Genomic DNA, 15,257 nt, shown 5'->3' on the forward strand with positions numbered 1-15,257 from the left:
TCACTGGGGATGCTTCACCAGCACACACACACACACACACACACACACACACACACACACACACACATAGGCAGATGCTTACACGCACACAAACACACACACACACACACACACCCTCAAGGCACAGACAGAGTAGCAGAGGAGGTGACAAGTGTGTGGGATCCAAATAGACAAGGGAAGTAAAGGAGCTTTAAGAACAGGACTAGGATTATTAATTAGTGCTACCATCAGACCAACTGAACAGGACTAGGATTATTAATTAGTGCTACCAGCAGACCAACTAAACAGGACTATGATTATTAATTAGTGCTACCATCAGACCAACTGAACAGAACTAGGATTATTAATTAGAGCTACCATCAGACCAACTGAACAGGACTAGGATTATTAATTAGTGCTACCATCAGACCAACTGAACAGGACTAGGATTATTAATTAGAGCTACCATCAGACCAACTGAAAAGGACTAGGATTATTAATTAGAGCTACCATCAGACCAACTGAACAGGACTAGGATTATTAATTAGAGCTACCATCAGACCAACTGAACAGGACTAGGATTATTAATTAGAGCTACCATCAGACCAACTGAACAGGACTAGGATTATTAATTAGAGCTACCATCAGACCAACTGAAAAGGACTAGGATAATTAATTAGAGCTACCATCAGACCAACTGAACAGGACTAGGATTATTAATTAGAGCTACCATCAGACCAACTGAAAAGGACTAGGATTATTAATTAGAGCTACCATCAGACCAACTGAAAAGGACTAGGATTATTAATTAGTGCTACCATCAGACCAACTGAAAAGGACTAGGATTATTAATTAGAGCTACCATCAGACCAACTGAACAGGACTAGGATTATTAATTAGAGCTACCATCAGACCAACTGAACAGGACTAGGATTATTAATTAGAGCTACCATCAGACCAACTGAACAGGACTAGGATTATTAATTAGTGCTACCATCAGACCAACTGAAAAGGACTAGGATTATTAATTAGTGCTACCATCAGACCAACTGAACAGGACTAGGATTATTAATTAGTGCTACCATCAGACCAACTGAACAGGACTAGGATTATTAATTAGAGCTACCATCAGACCAACTGAAAAGGACTAGGATTATTAATTAGTGCTACCATCAGACCAACTGAAAAGGACTAGGATTATTAATTAGTGCTACCATCAGACCAACTGAACAGGACTAGGATTATTAATTAGTGCTACCATCAGACCAACTGAAAAGGACTAGGATTATTAATTAGAGCTACCATCAGACCAACTGAACAGGACTAGGATTATTAATTAGAGCTACCATCAGACCAACTGAACAGGACTAGGATTATTAATTAGTGCTACCATCAGACCAACTGAAAAGGACTAGGATTATTAATTAGAGCTACCATCAGACCAACTGAACAGGACTAGGATTATTAATTAGAGCTACCATCAGACCAACTGAACAGGACTAGGATTATTAATTAGAGCTACCATCAGACCAACTGAAAAGGACTAGGATTATTAATTAGAGCTACCATCAGACCAACTGAAAAGGACTAGGATTATTAATTAGTGCTACCATCAGACCAACTGAACAGGACTAGGATTATTAATTAGAGCTACCATCAGACCAACTGAAAAGGACTAGGATTATTAATTAGAGCTACCATCAGACCAACTGAACAGGACTAGGATTATTAATTAGAGCTACCATCAGACCAACTGAAAAGGACTAGGATTATTGAAATATGAATAAGAAGACACAGTAGCAGAATAAATTCCACGTCAACTTTGTTTCATCACAAAACATATTGCCTCTAACAAACAGTTATATGACCTACAGCATGTTCAAGCAAGTTACTAATGTTTCCGACATTTTCTGAATACTTAACAACTATTGATTTAGAACCACAGAGATTTACCAGAAGTCGCTAAGAAAACAGGAGCTGTTTCCGCTAGTCCAGCACTATTTCAACTTCAACATCATCAAATAAACTGAGCTTAGTCTAATACAGTGGCAACTAAAAGATGCCGAAGACAATTTAGTCCAATCAACGTGAGCTCAATATGAAGTGGCTGACCCTACTTGTAGAGAAAAGCCAATGCCATCCTCCTCTCTTTCATGTTGGCAAAACGGTCTAGTACTCTGTCATAGAGTACACGCTGTTAGTTTTCGTTTTGCTAGGCTACCTTGCTAAAATGCTTGCTCGCTAGCCTAACTTCCATTCATGGGCAATGATTAGCCAGCTAGTTAACATTAGCCTACATCTAGCTACATGCTGAACTTCCATCCTCTCAGATCAGGGGCACAATGTATGAATTTATGATTGGATCAGAATCACAGTTATAATCATATTGGCCAGTACAGAGAATTAGATAAAACCAAGTCCAAATCCCTAGTGGCTAATTTAGGGCTGATTTTAGCTAGCTGGCTAGCTACTGGAGGAAACAACCCAATGAGATTCAACAATATACTTATTTTCCGTAAATTATATTTTGCTTTTGATGTGGTTGATGTGAAGACAAATCTTCCCTTGATACTCACTCAGTTTAGCTCAACTGATTAGCTATTATTGAACCTTTTTTAGCTATTATTTAACCTTTTTTTTATCAAGGAAGTCCAAATGCTCGCTGGCTTCCCTTGCATTCCATGTTATGGGCGGCAACAATGTCATACTATCTTTGACCAAACAGCATTAGATAGGTGGGGTACACATACTGAGACAGAGGGGCTCTGTTTCACTCATTCAGATGCTTTCTCCAGTGAGATACATTCAGCCTCTTGGTAATTGAAGGAAAATGATGAATCACAGAGAGTCAAAATACATTATTTAGATTTTCGAAAGATACATTTATTTTATATATTGTTTTTTGTTGGTCCATTTTTGGGGGGGAAGTCTGTCTTCCCAGGGCATCCATGAATACATGCCCCTGGTTATTTCACAGCTTCTCTGTGTGATCTATGAGAGGTCTGTGTTTTCAGGGTGAACCTGGAGACTGTAACTGTATCAGCCCTCCATATGCAGGAACAGGTGGACCGGTGAGTATGGCTAGGTCAACATGCACACACAGATCCATGCATACAGTACACACACACATGCCACAACGTGGTCATCTTAAACTTGTTTTGAGTTCAACTTCAGGGTAGTTATCTCTCTGCAGGGGACACACTCACTCACACATACACACACACACACACACACTCAGCTCTCTTTTAACTGGTTTTGATCTGCAGGATTATTTTTCACTGCAGGGTGTCAGTGTTTGTTTTGAACACATATGATCTGCTGATGATGTGCTCTGAATTTGACGACTCTTGCCTTGCAGGGAGCACCAGGAACTATGGGAGGAAACACGTGGCAGGTCTGATCTCTATGTCATCTACTAGCCATGTCTGCCTCTTGGTTTTCTCTTGTGTCATATTGACTGAATATCAACTGAGTATGCGTTTGTTGTTGGAACAATTAGGCTACAAATGGTGCCTGTCAATGCTGTGTGGTTCGCTCAGTGTGTGTGTGTGTGTGTGTGTGTGTGTGTGTGTGTGTGTGTTCCAGGGGGCTCCGGGACAACCAGGTCCTCCTGGTCCTCCTGGGCCACAGGGCTTCATCGGCATCACAGGACCCCAGGTAGGAGAGAGGGGGATCAGGGTGGTGGAGTCATGTCAATTAACCCTTTACAACACACTCCTTACTTACCCATTCCTCTTTATCTCTGTACATCTTTAACCTCTCATTCATCAACATGAGTGTACCTTGGCTGTTCTATCTCCCTCGCTCTTCTCTCTCAATTAAATTTCAATTTAAGTGCTTTATTGGCATGGGAAACAGATGTTTACATTGCCAAAGCAAGTGAACTAGATAATAAACAAAAGTGAAATAACAATACAAAATTAACAGTAAACATTCCAAAAGAATGAAGACATTTCAAATGTAATATTATGTTGATATACAGTGTTGTAACGATGTGCAAATAGTTCAAGTACAAAAGGGAAAATAAATAAACATACTGTAAATATAGGTTGGATTTACAATGGTGTTTGTTCTTTACTGCCCTTTTTTTGTGGCAACAGGTCACACATCTTGCTGCTGTAATGGCACACTGTGGTATTTCAACCAATAGATATGGGAGTTTGTCAAAATTTGATTGTTTTTGAATTCTTTGTGGGTCTGTGTAATCTGAGGGAAATATGTGTCTCTAATATGGTCATACATTTGGCAGGAGGTTAGGAAGTGCAGCTCAGTTTCCACCTCATTTTGTGGGCAGTGTGCACATAGCCTGTCTTCTCTTGAGAGCCAGGTCTGCCTACGGTGGCCTTTCTCAATAGCAAGGCTATGCTCACTGAGTCTGTACATAGTGTAAGCTTTCCTTAATTTTGGGTCAGTCACAGTGGTCAGGTATTCTACCACTGTGTACTCTCTGTTTAGGGACAAATAGCATTCTAGTTCGCTCTGTTTTTTTGTAAATTCTTTCCAATGTGTCAAGTAATAATATTTTTGTTTCTCATGATATGGTTGGTTCTAATTGTGTTGCTGTCCTGGGGCTCTGTGGGGTCTGTTTGTGTTTGTGAACAGAGCCCCAGAACCAGCTTGCTTAAGGGGACTCTTCTCCAGGTTCATGTCTTGTAGGTGATGGTTTTGCTATGGAAGGTTTGGGAATCACTTCCTTTTAGGTGGTTGTAGAATTTAACAGCTTTTTTTGGATTTGGATGATTATCGGGTATCGGCCTAATTCTGCAGAGTCTCAGTTTGGTGTTTGGTGAGCGGACCCGAGACCTCACAACCGTAAAGGGCAATGGGTTCTATAACTGATTTGAGTATTTTTAGCCAGATCCTATTGGTGTGTAAAATTTGATGTTCCTTTTGATGGCATAGAATGCCCTTCTTGCCTTGTCTCTCAGATCGTTAACAGCTTTGTGGAATTTACCTGTGGCACTGATGTTTAGGCAGAGGTATGTATGGTTTTTTGTGTGCTCTAGGGCAACGGTGTCTAGATGGAATTTGTATTTGTGGTCTTGGCAACTGGACCTTTTTTGAAACACCATTATTTATGTGTTACTGAGATTTACTGTCAGGGCCCAGGTCTGACAGAATCTGTGCAGAAGATCTGGGGGCTGCTGTAGACCCTCCTTGGTTGGGGACAGAAGCACCAGATCATCAGCAAACTGTAGACATGTGACTTCAGATTCTAGTAGACTGACTGTGAACGCTCTAAGTGACTCTGCGTTGAGGTCAGTGATAAAGTAGTTTACAGTACTACTGCCAAGAGATGAGCTATAGGTGTACCTACCATAGGAGTCCCAGCATCCGACAGAGCTGCAAGAGTTGTGACCCCTTTTTGTTGGTTATGTTGTCATAATTGTGTCTAGGGGTGCATATGGGGGAGGGAATCCTGTCACCTCCAGGGAGGTGTTTGTCCCCTGTGTGCTGAGAGTTACAGGTTCTTGTCCAGTTCTGGAATTTAGGTCGCCACAGACTAGTACATGTCCCTGGGCCTGGAAATGGTTAATCTCCCCCTCTAGGATGGAGAAGCTGTCATCGTTAAAATATGGGGATTCTATTGGGTGGGTACACGGTTGAAGTTGGTAGTTTAAATCCACTTAGGTTGAAGTCATTAAAACTCGTTTTTCAACCACTCCACAAATGTCTTGTTAACAAACTATAGTTTTGGCAAGTCAGTTAGGACATCTACTTTGTGCATGAGACAGGTAATTTTTCCAACAATTGTTTACAGACAGATTCTTGCACTTATAATTCACTGTATCACAATTCCAGTCGTTCAGATGTTTACATACACAAAGTTGACTGTGCCTTTAAACAGCTTAGAAAATTCCAGAAAATGATGTCATGGCTTTAGAAGCTTCTGATAGGCTAGTTGACATAATTTGAGTCAATTGGAGGTGTATCTGTGGATGTATTTCAAGGCCTACCTTCAAACTCAGTGCCTCTTTGCTCGACATCATGGGGAAATCAAAAGAAATCAGCAAAGACCTCAGAAAAGGTTTGGTTCATCCTTGGGAGCAATTTCCAAACGCCTGGAGGTGCCATGTCCAACTGTACAAACAATAGTACGCAAGTATAAACACCATGGAACCACACAGCCATCATCCCGCTCAGGAAGGAGACGCGTTCTGTCTCCTATGGATGAACGTACTTTGGTGGAAATGTGCAAATCAGTCCCAGAACAACAGCAAAGGACCTTGTGAAGATACTGAAGGAAACAGGTACAAAAGTATCTACATCCACAGTAAAACGAGTCCTATATCGACATAACCTGAAAGGCCACTCAGCAAGGAAGAAGCCACTGCTCCAAATCCGCCATAAAAAGACAGACAATGGTTTGCAACTGCACATGGGGACAAAGATCATACTTTTTGGAGAAATGTCCTCTGGTCTGATGAAACAAAAATAGAACTGTTTGGCCGTAATGACCATCGTTATGTTTGGAGGAAAAAGGGAGAGGCTTGCAAGCCGAATAACACCATCCCAACCGTGAAGCACAGGGGTGGCAGCATCATGTTGTGGGGGTGCTTTGCTGCAGGAGGGACTGGAGCACTTCACAAAATAGATGGCATCATGAGGTAGGAAAATTATGTGGATATATTTAAGCAAAATCTCAAGACATCAGTCAGGAAGTTAAAGCTTGGTCACAAATGGTTCTTCCAAATGGACAATGACCCCAAGCATACTTCCAAAGTTGTAGCAAAATGGCTTAAGGACAACAAAGTCAAGGTATTGGAGTGGCCATCTCAAAGCCCTGACCTCAATCCTATAAAACATTTGTGGGCAGAACTGAAAAAGCGTGTGCGAGCAAGGAGGCCTACAAACCTGACTCAATTACAAGCTTGTGGAAGGCTACCCAAAACGTTTGACCCAAGTTAAAAAATGTAAAGGCAATGCTACCAAATACTAACTGAGTGTATGTACACTTCTGACTCAATGGGAATGTGATGAAATAAATAACAAATAAAATAAATAATTCTCTCCACCATTATTCTGACATTTCATATTCTTAAAATAAAGTGGTGATCCTAACTGACCTAAGGCAGGGAATTTTTACAAGGATTAAATGTCAGGAATTGTGACAAACTGAGTTTAAATGTATTTGGCTAAGGTGTATGTAAACTTCCGACTTCAACTGTATGTAGCTCACATGAGAACACCTTTCTCTGTTGAGATAATTTCCTTTCTAGCCAGATGTAAAATGTTCCTGTTTTGACTAATTTTATAGAGTGGGTTAGGTCTGCTCTATACCGAATTAGCATACCCCCTGAGTCCCTTCCCTGTTTCACACCTGGTTGTTTGGTAGATCGGACTACCAGCTCTCTGTAACCTAGAGGGCAACCAGTGGGTCCGTCTCCTTTATACCATGTTTCTTGAAGTATGACAATGTCTGTATTTCCAATTTCTTTGTTGAAGTCTGGGTTCCTGCTCTTTAGGCCAACGGCAACTTTGTGTTCCATAGTGTCTAGTGCTGATCTCTCTCTCTCTCTCTCTTCTGTTCGCCACTCTATTCTTCTCACTCTTGTTCTTCATTCTCCTCCACACTATGTTTCTCTCCTCCTGCTAACTCTTTTCTATTCCACCTGACACTCATTTCCTTTTCAGGTTTGGCTTGAACATTGGGTTCTAGCTTGGGCAGCTTGAGGTCGTGGCTAATGCAACTCTAAATGCTAATTAATGCAGAACTAAAATAGCAAATGATTTTGTTAATCTTAAATTCTTAATGTAAACATGTTACACAATAGTAAAAGTAAATATGCAAGTGCATAAAGAACTATTGCATAAATGCAATAACATTTAAAGTCAACTGTATTCATGTAATGAAGCTCTATGCTACTGTTAACCTTGTGGGCTGTAAATATATATATGTGTATTAATGGGAGTCTTTGTTAAATCATAGCCCTGCTTTAAACATTCACTAACTCTTGTGGGATGCTTTGGGAATGTTAACTATTTCTATCAACATATGATACATTGGGATTGTTGGGAATATTGATGACACTTCATTTGAAGGTTTAGTTATAAACTCCTTATACATAATTAAATAGTTATTTTAGCATTAGTACAATTATTATGAATTAAAAACCTTCAAATAAAGTTTTTTTCAATAATATTTCCTCAGATTTTGTGGGAAATGTTCAATCTAAACTAATTCTCAACAACATTTTACACATTTAAACCAGGTTAATGGGAAACGAAGTAGTAATATTGGTTCATGAAGACCAGGCTGAGTTCACTGTGTAAGAAAATAGATTGATTTGTCTGAATATGATGTTCATGTGTTCATCAAGCACTGAACAATTTTGTGTGCAGGAATCAAATTTGCACAAATATCCTGTTCAAATCAAAGCACTTAAAAAATATATATTGTTTGACCTCTTGCACAGTGATCCCTGCATGATATTCAATCTGGTGTTTACAAAATAATCAAACTATTTCAACCAAATGAATTTAAATAGTGCTTTAAAAACTAAACGAGTCAAAAGAGTCTGAACATAAACCAGGAAACACTGGTGATTGGTTGTTCCTACAACCTCGAACCTGTAACCCCCCCCCCCCCCCCCTGACCATTGGTAGAGAGGGATGTGGCAAGCCTGTGATAGGCTAAAACCAGTTGAATCTCAGTTCCTTCTTTCAGGGTAACCCTGGCAACGACGGGGTACCAGGGCAGCCGGGTCTGCCTGGGAGAACTGTAAGTAATAAGACAGAAGAGTTGGAGTCACTTCCATTCCAATTCAGACACATCGGAAAGTGATTTGAAAATCAAATTCCAGAATTGTGAAAAACCATATCAATGAATACCAATGACATTTTCTGATTCTAGAATTGGAAATCATTAGCTGAATTGTCTAAATTGAAATGGATTTGACCGCAACCCATGCCAGACAGAGGAGACGGGGCTAGATGAGTGCTGCAGCTTTGTGATTGGACGGTGCAGGGAGGGAGGAGCCTGGTTGGGTTGTAGGTCTGTGTTGTGAGTGGAGCACTCTGGCAGAAGTTCATTGAGGATCTCTAGACTTTGGACATGACTATACAGTAGACACACCACGACTTAGTGGCAGCTAGAACAATGAACGCACTCAGCTCAAAGACTTTTAGTGTTGAAATGCACTTTCTGCCTTTCAGAAGGACTTTTACCATTGATTTGTGCCTCCAAAGCATGCACGTACACACACACACACACATTGTTGGCGTGGTTTCATAAATGCAGTGTGTGAGTGTGTGAGTATGTGAGTGCAGCCATTAGTTTGAGTCGAAGAGCTTTGCTGTACTCTGTTGTTCAGCCTTGTTATGCTGAGTACAGTAAGAGCCTGTAGGTCTTCTGTTGAGAGGACTGCACTATGAGGTCTATTTTCCATATAGCTGGCATCCAGTTCAGCCGCCTGCCACATACACACACACACACACACACACACACACACCCTCCCCACAATAATCAATCTACCCACAGTGGAAACTTGGCTTTACGAACTCACACACACACACTTACTCACATTATACACACTCACTAAGTGCTCCAGTCCTAACAGTAGACAGACACACTGACCCACCAGCTCCTCTCTAGCTCCATGACCCTGCCTGCATGTTATATGTCAATGGATTTAAATGCCTAAAACAGACTATTAAAACATTTCATTCTTAGATAAATTCTTAATTCACTCTTATCTTAATCTTAGCTAATAAAAACACATCCTTAAAACCACAAAACATTATTAAAAACATCATTTAACAGACGAGTTTGTTGAATACAAATGAATCCATTTAAAAAGGATAAAATAACAATTTAGCAAAAGTAAAGGATATTTAAATAGGAGTATATTGAAAGTATAAAGTAAATATCATTGACATATAATGATTCTTCTCTCTGAGACATCCTGTTAATGCACACAGCCTGAGTTTAACAAACCTAATGAGCTGCATCATGCTAGCTCAAATGAGCTCTTCTGGCTAATAACAACCGTTTGAACAGAGCCAACGGATTTTGAAACCAGGCTAAGTGCAATTCACAGGTTCTCTCACTCTGTGAAGGGCCCCACTGCTCAAATGTGGCAGAATTGTACTGTGAGTGGGTTTCCTGGTATGATTGGAGTGGTAAGAATGTTTCAGACCACCCATGCAGGTAAATCAATCAACTTTCAAACTCCCAACAATGATCCCAATAAATGCCTGGATGTGAATATCAACGTGTTTTGAAAGACTTGCAAAACCTTGTGATTTTGAATGTTTTGTGTCTCCTTGGGCAAATCCTAAATGGCACCCTATTCCCTCTAGTGGCCTATGTGACTCTGGCCAAAAGTAATACACTACACATGGAATTGAGTGCTATTTGGGACTTCTGAATGGGTCGTTCATTGAATTTGGACTGTACTGCAGTTCAACACTGTTTGCACTTTGTTGCATCCAATGTGCAGAAGTCAACTGTACATATACATTGTAATCCTCCCTTTCCTTTACATTTTCCTCTCCTCTCCTCTCCCCCCACCCCCCGCCCTTCCTCAGCATCTGAGGCTGCCTCAGGATGAGGACCCCAGTCGAGGAGATGGAAAGGTAAGACAGGAGGTAGAGAGGTGCACTCTGGGAAATAGAGTTCTCTAGTACTGCTCTTGGATTTATATGCATGAGCTGTACTGATGTGATTATACATAACACAAACATGCATGAGCTGTGTCCATGCAGTGTACATTGAGCTCACACACTTCATGTCATCAAAGTGTGTGTGTCCTCTGCTGCAGAAGGTGTGTGAGGACTGCTCCAAGGGCTTGCCAGGGGTACCAGGCATGGCGGGCACCAAGGGAGAGAAAGGAGACGAGGGCAAGACTGGCATAGGCCATGCTTCCGACGGCTGTGAGAGGGTGAGAGGCTGGGGGTGTATTGGTGGGGGGCATGGGGGAGAGTGGTGAGGGGTGCATGGGTGAGGTGGTTAGGGGGGCATATATATTGTTGGCTGGTTAGAACGAGACTGTAGAATCATGGAAATTCTAATGGATTCTTCTGGGTTCATGAATCTACATCATTCTTCTGGGTTCATTTTATTTATTTATTTCACCTTTATTTAACCAGGTAGTCCAGTCGAGAACAAGTTCTCATTTACTACTGCGACCTGGCAAAGTTTGAGCAAAGCAGTGCGACACAAACAACAACACAGAGTTACACATGGGATAGACAAACGTACAGTCAATAACACAATAAATCTACATGATTTACATGATTCTTCATTGATTCATAAATCATAAGAATCAATAACACTCTCAGTTTTGGTTCTGATTTTGACCCAATCTATCTGAAGCTTTGCCTAGGCCGAGTCATCGTTCTGACCTATGACCTCCTTGTGTTTGTTACAGTGTTTCCTAAACCAAAGGCTGCAGGGGGAGGAGGCTGCACAGGCTCCTGTACGTCCACACAGTCTTTAACTATCCAACTCTCACACTCACACTCACACACACACACTCACACTCACACACACACACACTCACACACACACACACACACACACACACACACACTGATTCATAGATTTATTTATCTTCTTCTCTATGTAGACCACCACCAACACCGATGGAGCTAATGGAGGCTGCTCCGGACCAGGAACACCAGGCCACCCAGGAATACCAGGAGCACCTGGAATAACGGGAGAGACGGTAAGTGTGTGTGTGTGTGTGTGTGTGTTTGTGAGTGTGGTGAAATATAACAAGTTGCGTGTTATTAGCGTGTTGAATCTCTAACAGGAAGTGCCTTTCTGCCTACATTTCCCAGGGTCCTCAGGGGCAAAGGGGACAAGCTGGAGTACCAGGAAATATGGTGAGCTCAAAACCAGATATTTTAAGGCATTATAACACTTCATAAGGCTATATACAGACATTATTAGCCAGCACAACAGAGTCAAAGCATGGTGTCTGTAAGGAGAACTGGGTTGTCTATCATAGCTAGAGGCAGGAGTTTTACCTGACCATACCGTACTAGATCAGGAAAAACTCCTGCCCCAAAGCAGACTTTCTGAGCTCTTGTTCTGTCTTGACTGGTTTCTTCTTCCTCTAATGGCTCTCCTACTGACGTTGTGCTTTACTGAATTTTAATTGACCACAGATGTTCTTCTGTTTATAGAGTGACTGTTACAGTGGAATGGCAACGTCTATTTGGGAAGCACCTCTCTTTCTGTGCTACATGGACACTACCTAAAGGCTACATTTCTGTCACTAGTACTTATTCCATGTCATTTTTTGGGCCATGTTCAACTACTTGAAAATGTGTCTTTCTTCATTTTCTTGGAAGGAATCACCGAACTGAACATGACTATGTAGACTATTTGCCGCCTTGCTTTCACCTATCCCACTGTGTTAGATCAGTGCTTACTTCCTGGAAGGCTGCGTTTCTAGTGTTGGGCCATGGCCATAGTGTTTACGTGGCCTGTGTTTCTTATGAAGCTTAATCAGTGAAGGATCATGCAGAGTAAAGCAACTTCATGTTGATTCTTGAAATGTGAGGTCATAGACCACTCTAGTGGTAGGTCTTAGAACCACATAGGTCTTGAATTAAATTAGGTTACTTCCCAAATATCCACCCTTCTCTCAAAGTTTGCACTTCCCATCGTGGATTTACCAATTGGGGAAACCCCCTCCAGCCAATGATTACACCAATCCAATGCTTTTAAATCAATAACAGGAAGTGTGCACACTTTTGGAGAGTGGAGGAGAGTAGAGATAGATGTGTTGTGCAACTATGGGGCTAAACAGACAGAGTTGGCTTAGATTGTTGACAACCTGTAATCTATATTTAGTCTCCAAATATTTATTGAAAACGTACAAATTTGAACTTGTTGTCTCTCAAATACATTGTTACAGTTGATGGTTAGTTACCTAGTGAATTTTAGCCATATTAGCATAGACGTGACATCAGTTAAAACACCTAAAAAAAGACATAGTATCAATAACAAGATACAAGGAGCTGAAACGAGCCACTTACGATTCCCCTCATGGCAGCTTCTTGTCATTGTAGCTAGCTATCTGACCGTTCAGAATCACAACACCACACGGCCTCATCGATGCACGCTTATCATTTTGGTGAAGTTGTCAGCCAACTCGTCTATACAGCCAATTTCCACCATATCCATGAGTATCCCTTCAGCCAATTGGAGTAGTACCGTAACAGGCTAAGGGTCAGTGTTGCTGTTTACAATGCTGAGCTTAGAACAGGTGTTTTAGATGTCCCTCTCATTGCCTGTTTCTCTACAGGGTCCTCCTGGTTTTCCTGGTCCTCAAGGCTCATCTGGACTTACTGTGAGTTTACTACATGTATATACTGTACTATACTATACTGTGTGTGTTTGTGTCTGTCTCTCCATATTTTTCTTCTGCTTTGAAACTGGAAGAGATGGAGAACTGTTCTGAAAAGCAATGAATCCAAAACGAGATGGAGAACTGTTCTGAAAAGGAATGAATCCAAAACGAGATGGAGAACTGTTCTGAAAAGGAATGAATCCAAAACGAGATGGAGAACTGTTCTGAAAAGGAATGAATCCAAAACGAGATGGAGAACTGTTCTGAAAAGGAATGAATCCAAAACGAGATGGAGAACTGTTCTGAAAAGGAATGAATCCAAAACGAGATGGAGAACTGTTCTGAAAAGGAATGAATCCAAAACGAGATGGAGAACTGTTCTGAAAAGGAATGAATCCAAAACGAGATGGAGAACTGTTCTGAAAAGGAATGAATCCAAAACGAGATGGAGAACTGTTCTGAAAAGGAATGAATCCAAAATGAGATGGAGAACTGTTCTGAAAAGGAATGAATCCAAAACGAGATGGAGAATTGTTCTGAAAAGGAATGAATCCAAAACGAGATGGAGAACTGTTCTGAAAAGGAATGAATCCAAAATGGAAAAAATGGAATAAAAGTCTTTAGAACATCTTGGTGCCTCAGAAGATCAGTACATCAATGAAAGGTGAAAACAAAACTCAAACATTTCAGGCCTCAGGCCATCGTCAGTGTAAATTGTCAGCACACACAGCTGTCTTCTATTTCAAGGATAATTGCATACTTTGAAACTCCATCAACACTGTGCGCGAGTGTTGAATCTCTTTAAATCAGCAGGAGGGGGTGCTCATAGTGATGTGGCTCTGCCATCTCCATCTCTCCAGCTCTTTAATGAAAGTTATTTCAGATGAGGAAACCATTCTATTGTCTCACCAGTTGTTCAATTATTTCCCCTGTCTAAGTGATGGAGAGTCGTAGTGCCATGCAGAGAACACGCCAACCCCCTTATATCATTCCATTGTTTTAGCGAATGGAAGTCAGTAATGGTTGAACGGTGCGAGCCCAGTATGGAATCCATTTTGAAACGTTAAGCAGCGTTAATTCCAGGTGTGTGTGTGTGTGTGTGTGTGTGTGTGTGTGTGTGTGTGTGTGTGTGTGTGTGTGTGTGTGCGCGTCTCTTCTGCACTCCGCTTTGTATAATTTTCTCTGATTGAATACTAGCAGCTGCGAAACATTTTTCATCGTAATGAAACTCAGCTAAATTGATAAGACATTGAACTGAATCTATAACAGGGATTTGAATAGCTTTACGCTGTCAGTAGCCTTGTATATTTGAGGGGAGAGAGAGAGAACAGATGTGGAGACAGAGAGGGGTATGGAAGATAGAAAGGGGGACAGAAAGTGAGAGAGAAGAAGGATAGCTAGAGAGAGAGAGCAATGCAGAGAGCCGTCATCTGAAATACATTGACTGCATTATGAAAATCAATACAATCCATAATGAATGAGTCCTCTGGCTGGTTTGGGGAGAGGGTTGCTGAGGGTATCAGTGTGGTTTGGTCATGGTCATGGAACTACATCGCCTGCATTGACTCCTCATAGAGAGAGCAGCAGGTCAAAGAACAAGACATAAAGTCACATTTAGAAGTTCTCAATGGAACATTGAAAATGGAAAGAAGACTTCGCTGTCTCCTTCATACTGTATTGACTGGTCTTGTCCTTGGATTGTGTGTGTGTGTGTGTGTGTCCGCCCCTCCTCTCCTCACCTCTCCCTCGCTCCGTCCCTCCTCTCCTCACCTCTCCCTCGCTCCGTCCCTCCTCTCCTCACCTCTCCATTGCTCGTCCCTCCTCTCCTCACCTCTCCCTCGCTCCTTCCCTCCTCTACTCACGTCTCCCTCGCTCCTTCCCTCCTCTACTCACCTCTCCCTCGCTCCTTCCCTCCTCTCCTCACCTCTCCCTCGCTCCGTCCTTCCTCTCCTCACCTCTCCCTCGCACCGTCCC

General features: G+C 41.6%; 1 protein-coding gene across 7 annotated transcripts in view; it reads left to right on the forward strand.

The window, feature by feature from the left end:
• The window catches only part of LOC110496558 (uncharacterized), a 135,177-nt gene that overhangs the window by 104,184 nt on the left and 15,736 nt on the right, over positions 1–15,257 (forward strand). For 3 of the 7 annotated variants that reach the window (XM_036953309.2, XM_036953307.2, XM_036953310.2), the window contains exons 38-47: positions 2,994–3,050; positions 3,338–3,373; positions 3,565–3,636; positions 8,648–8,701; positions 10,510–10,557; positions 10,743–10,862; positions 11,352–11,399; positions 11,550–11,648; positions 11,764–11,808; positions 13,239–13,283. In XM_036953309.2, the coding sequence (XP_036809204.2) occupies positions 2,994–3,050; positions 3,338–3,373; positions 3,565–3,636; positions 8,648–8,701; positions 10,510–10,557; positions 10,743–10,862; positions 11,352–11,399; positions 11,550–11,648; positions 11,764–11,808; positions 13,239–13,283 (624 nt within the window). The remainder of the gene's footprint in view (positions 1–2,993; positions 3,051–3,337; positions 3,374–3,564; positions 3,637–8,647; positions 8,702–10,509; positions 10,558–10,742; positions 10,863–11,351; positions 11,400–11,549; positions 11,649–11,763; positions 11,809–13,238; positions 13,284–15,257) is intronic. The other 4 variants (XM_036953312.2, XM_090209075.1, XM_036953311.2 and 1 more) reach the window with 3 other exon arrangements.

This window comes from Oncorhynchus mykiss, chromosome 18, assembly GCF_057628025.1.
Source record: "Oncorhynchus mykiss isolate SJ-2025 chromosome 18, ASM5762802v1, whole genome shotgun sequence".
Classification (NCBI taxonomy): Eukaryota; Metazoa; Chordata; class Actinopteri; order Salmoniformes; family Salmonidae; genus Oncorhynchus; species Oncorhynchus mykiss.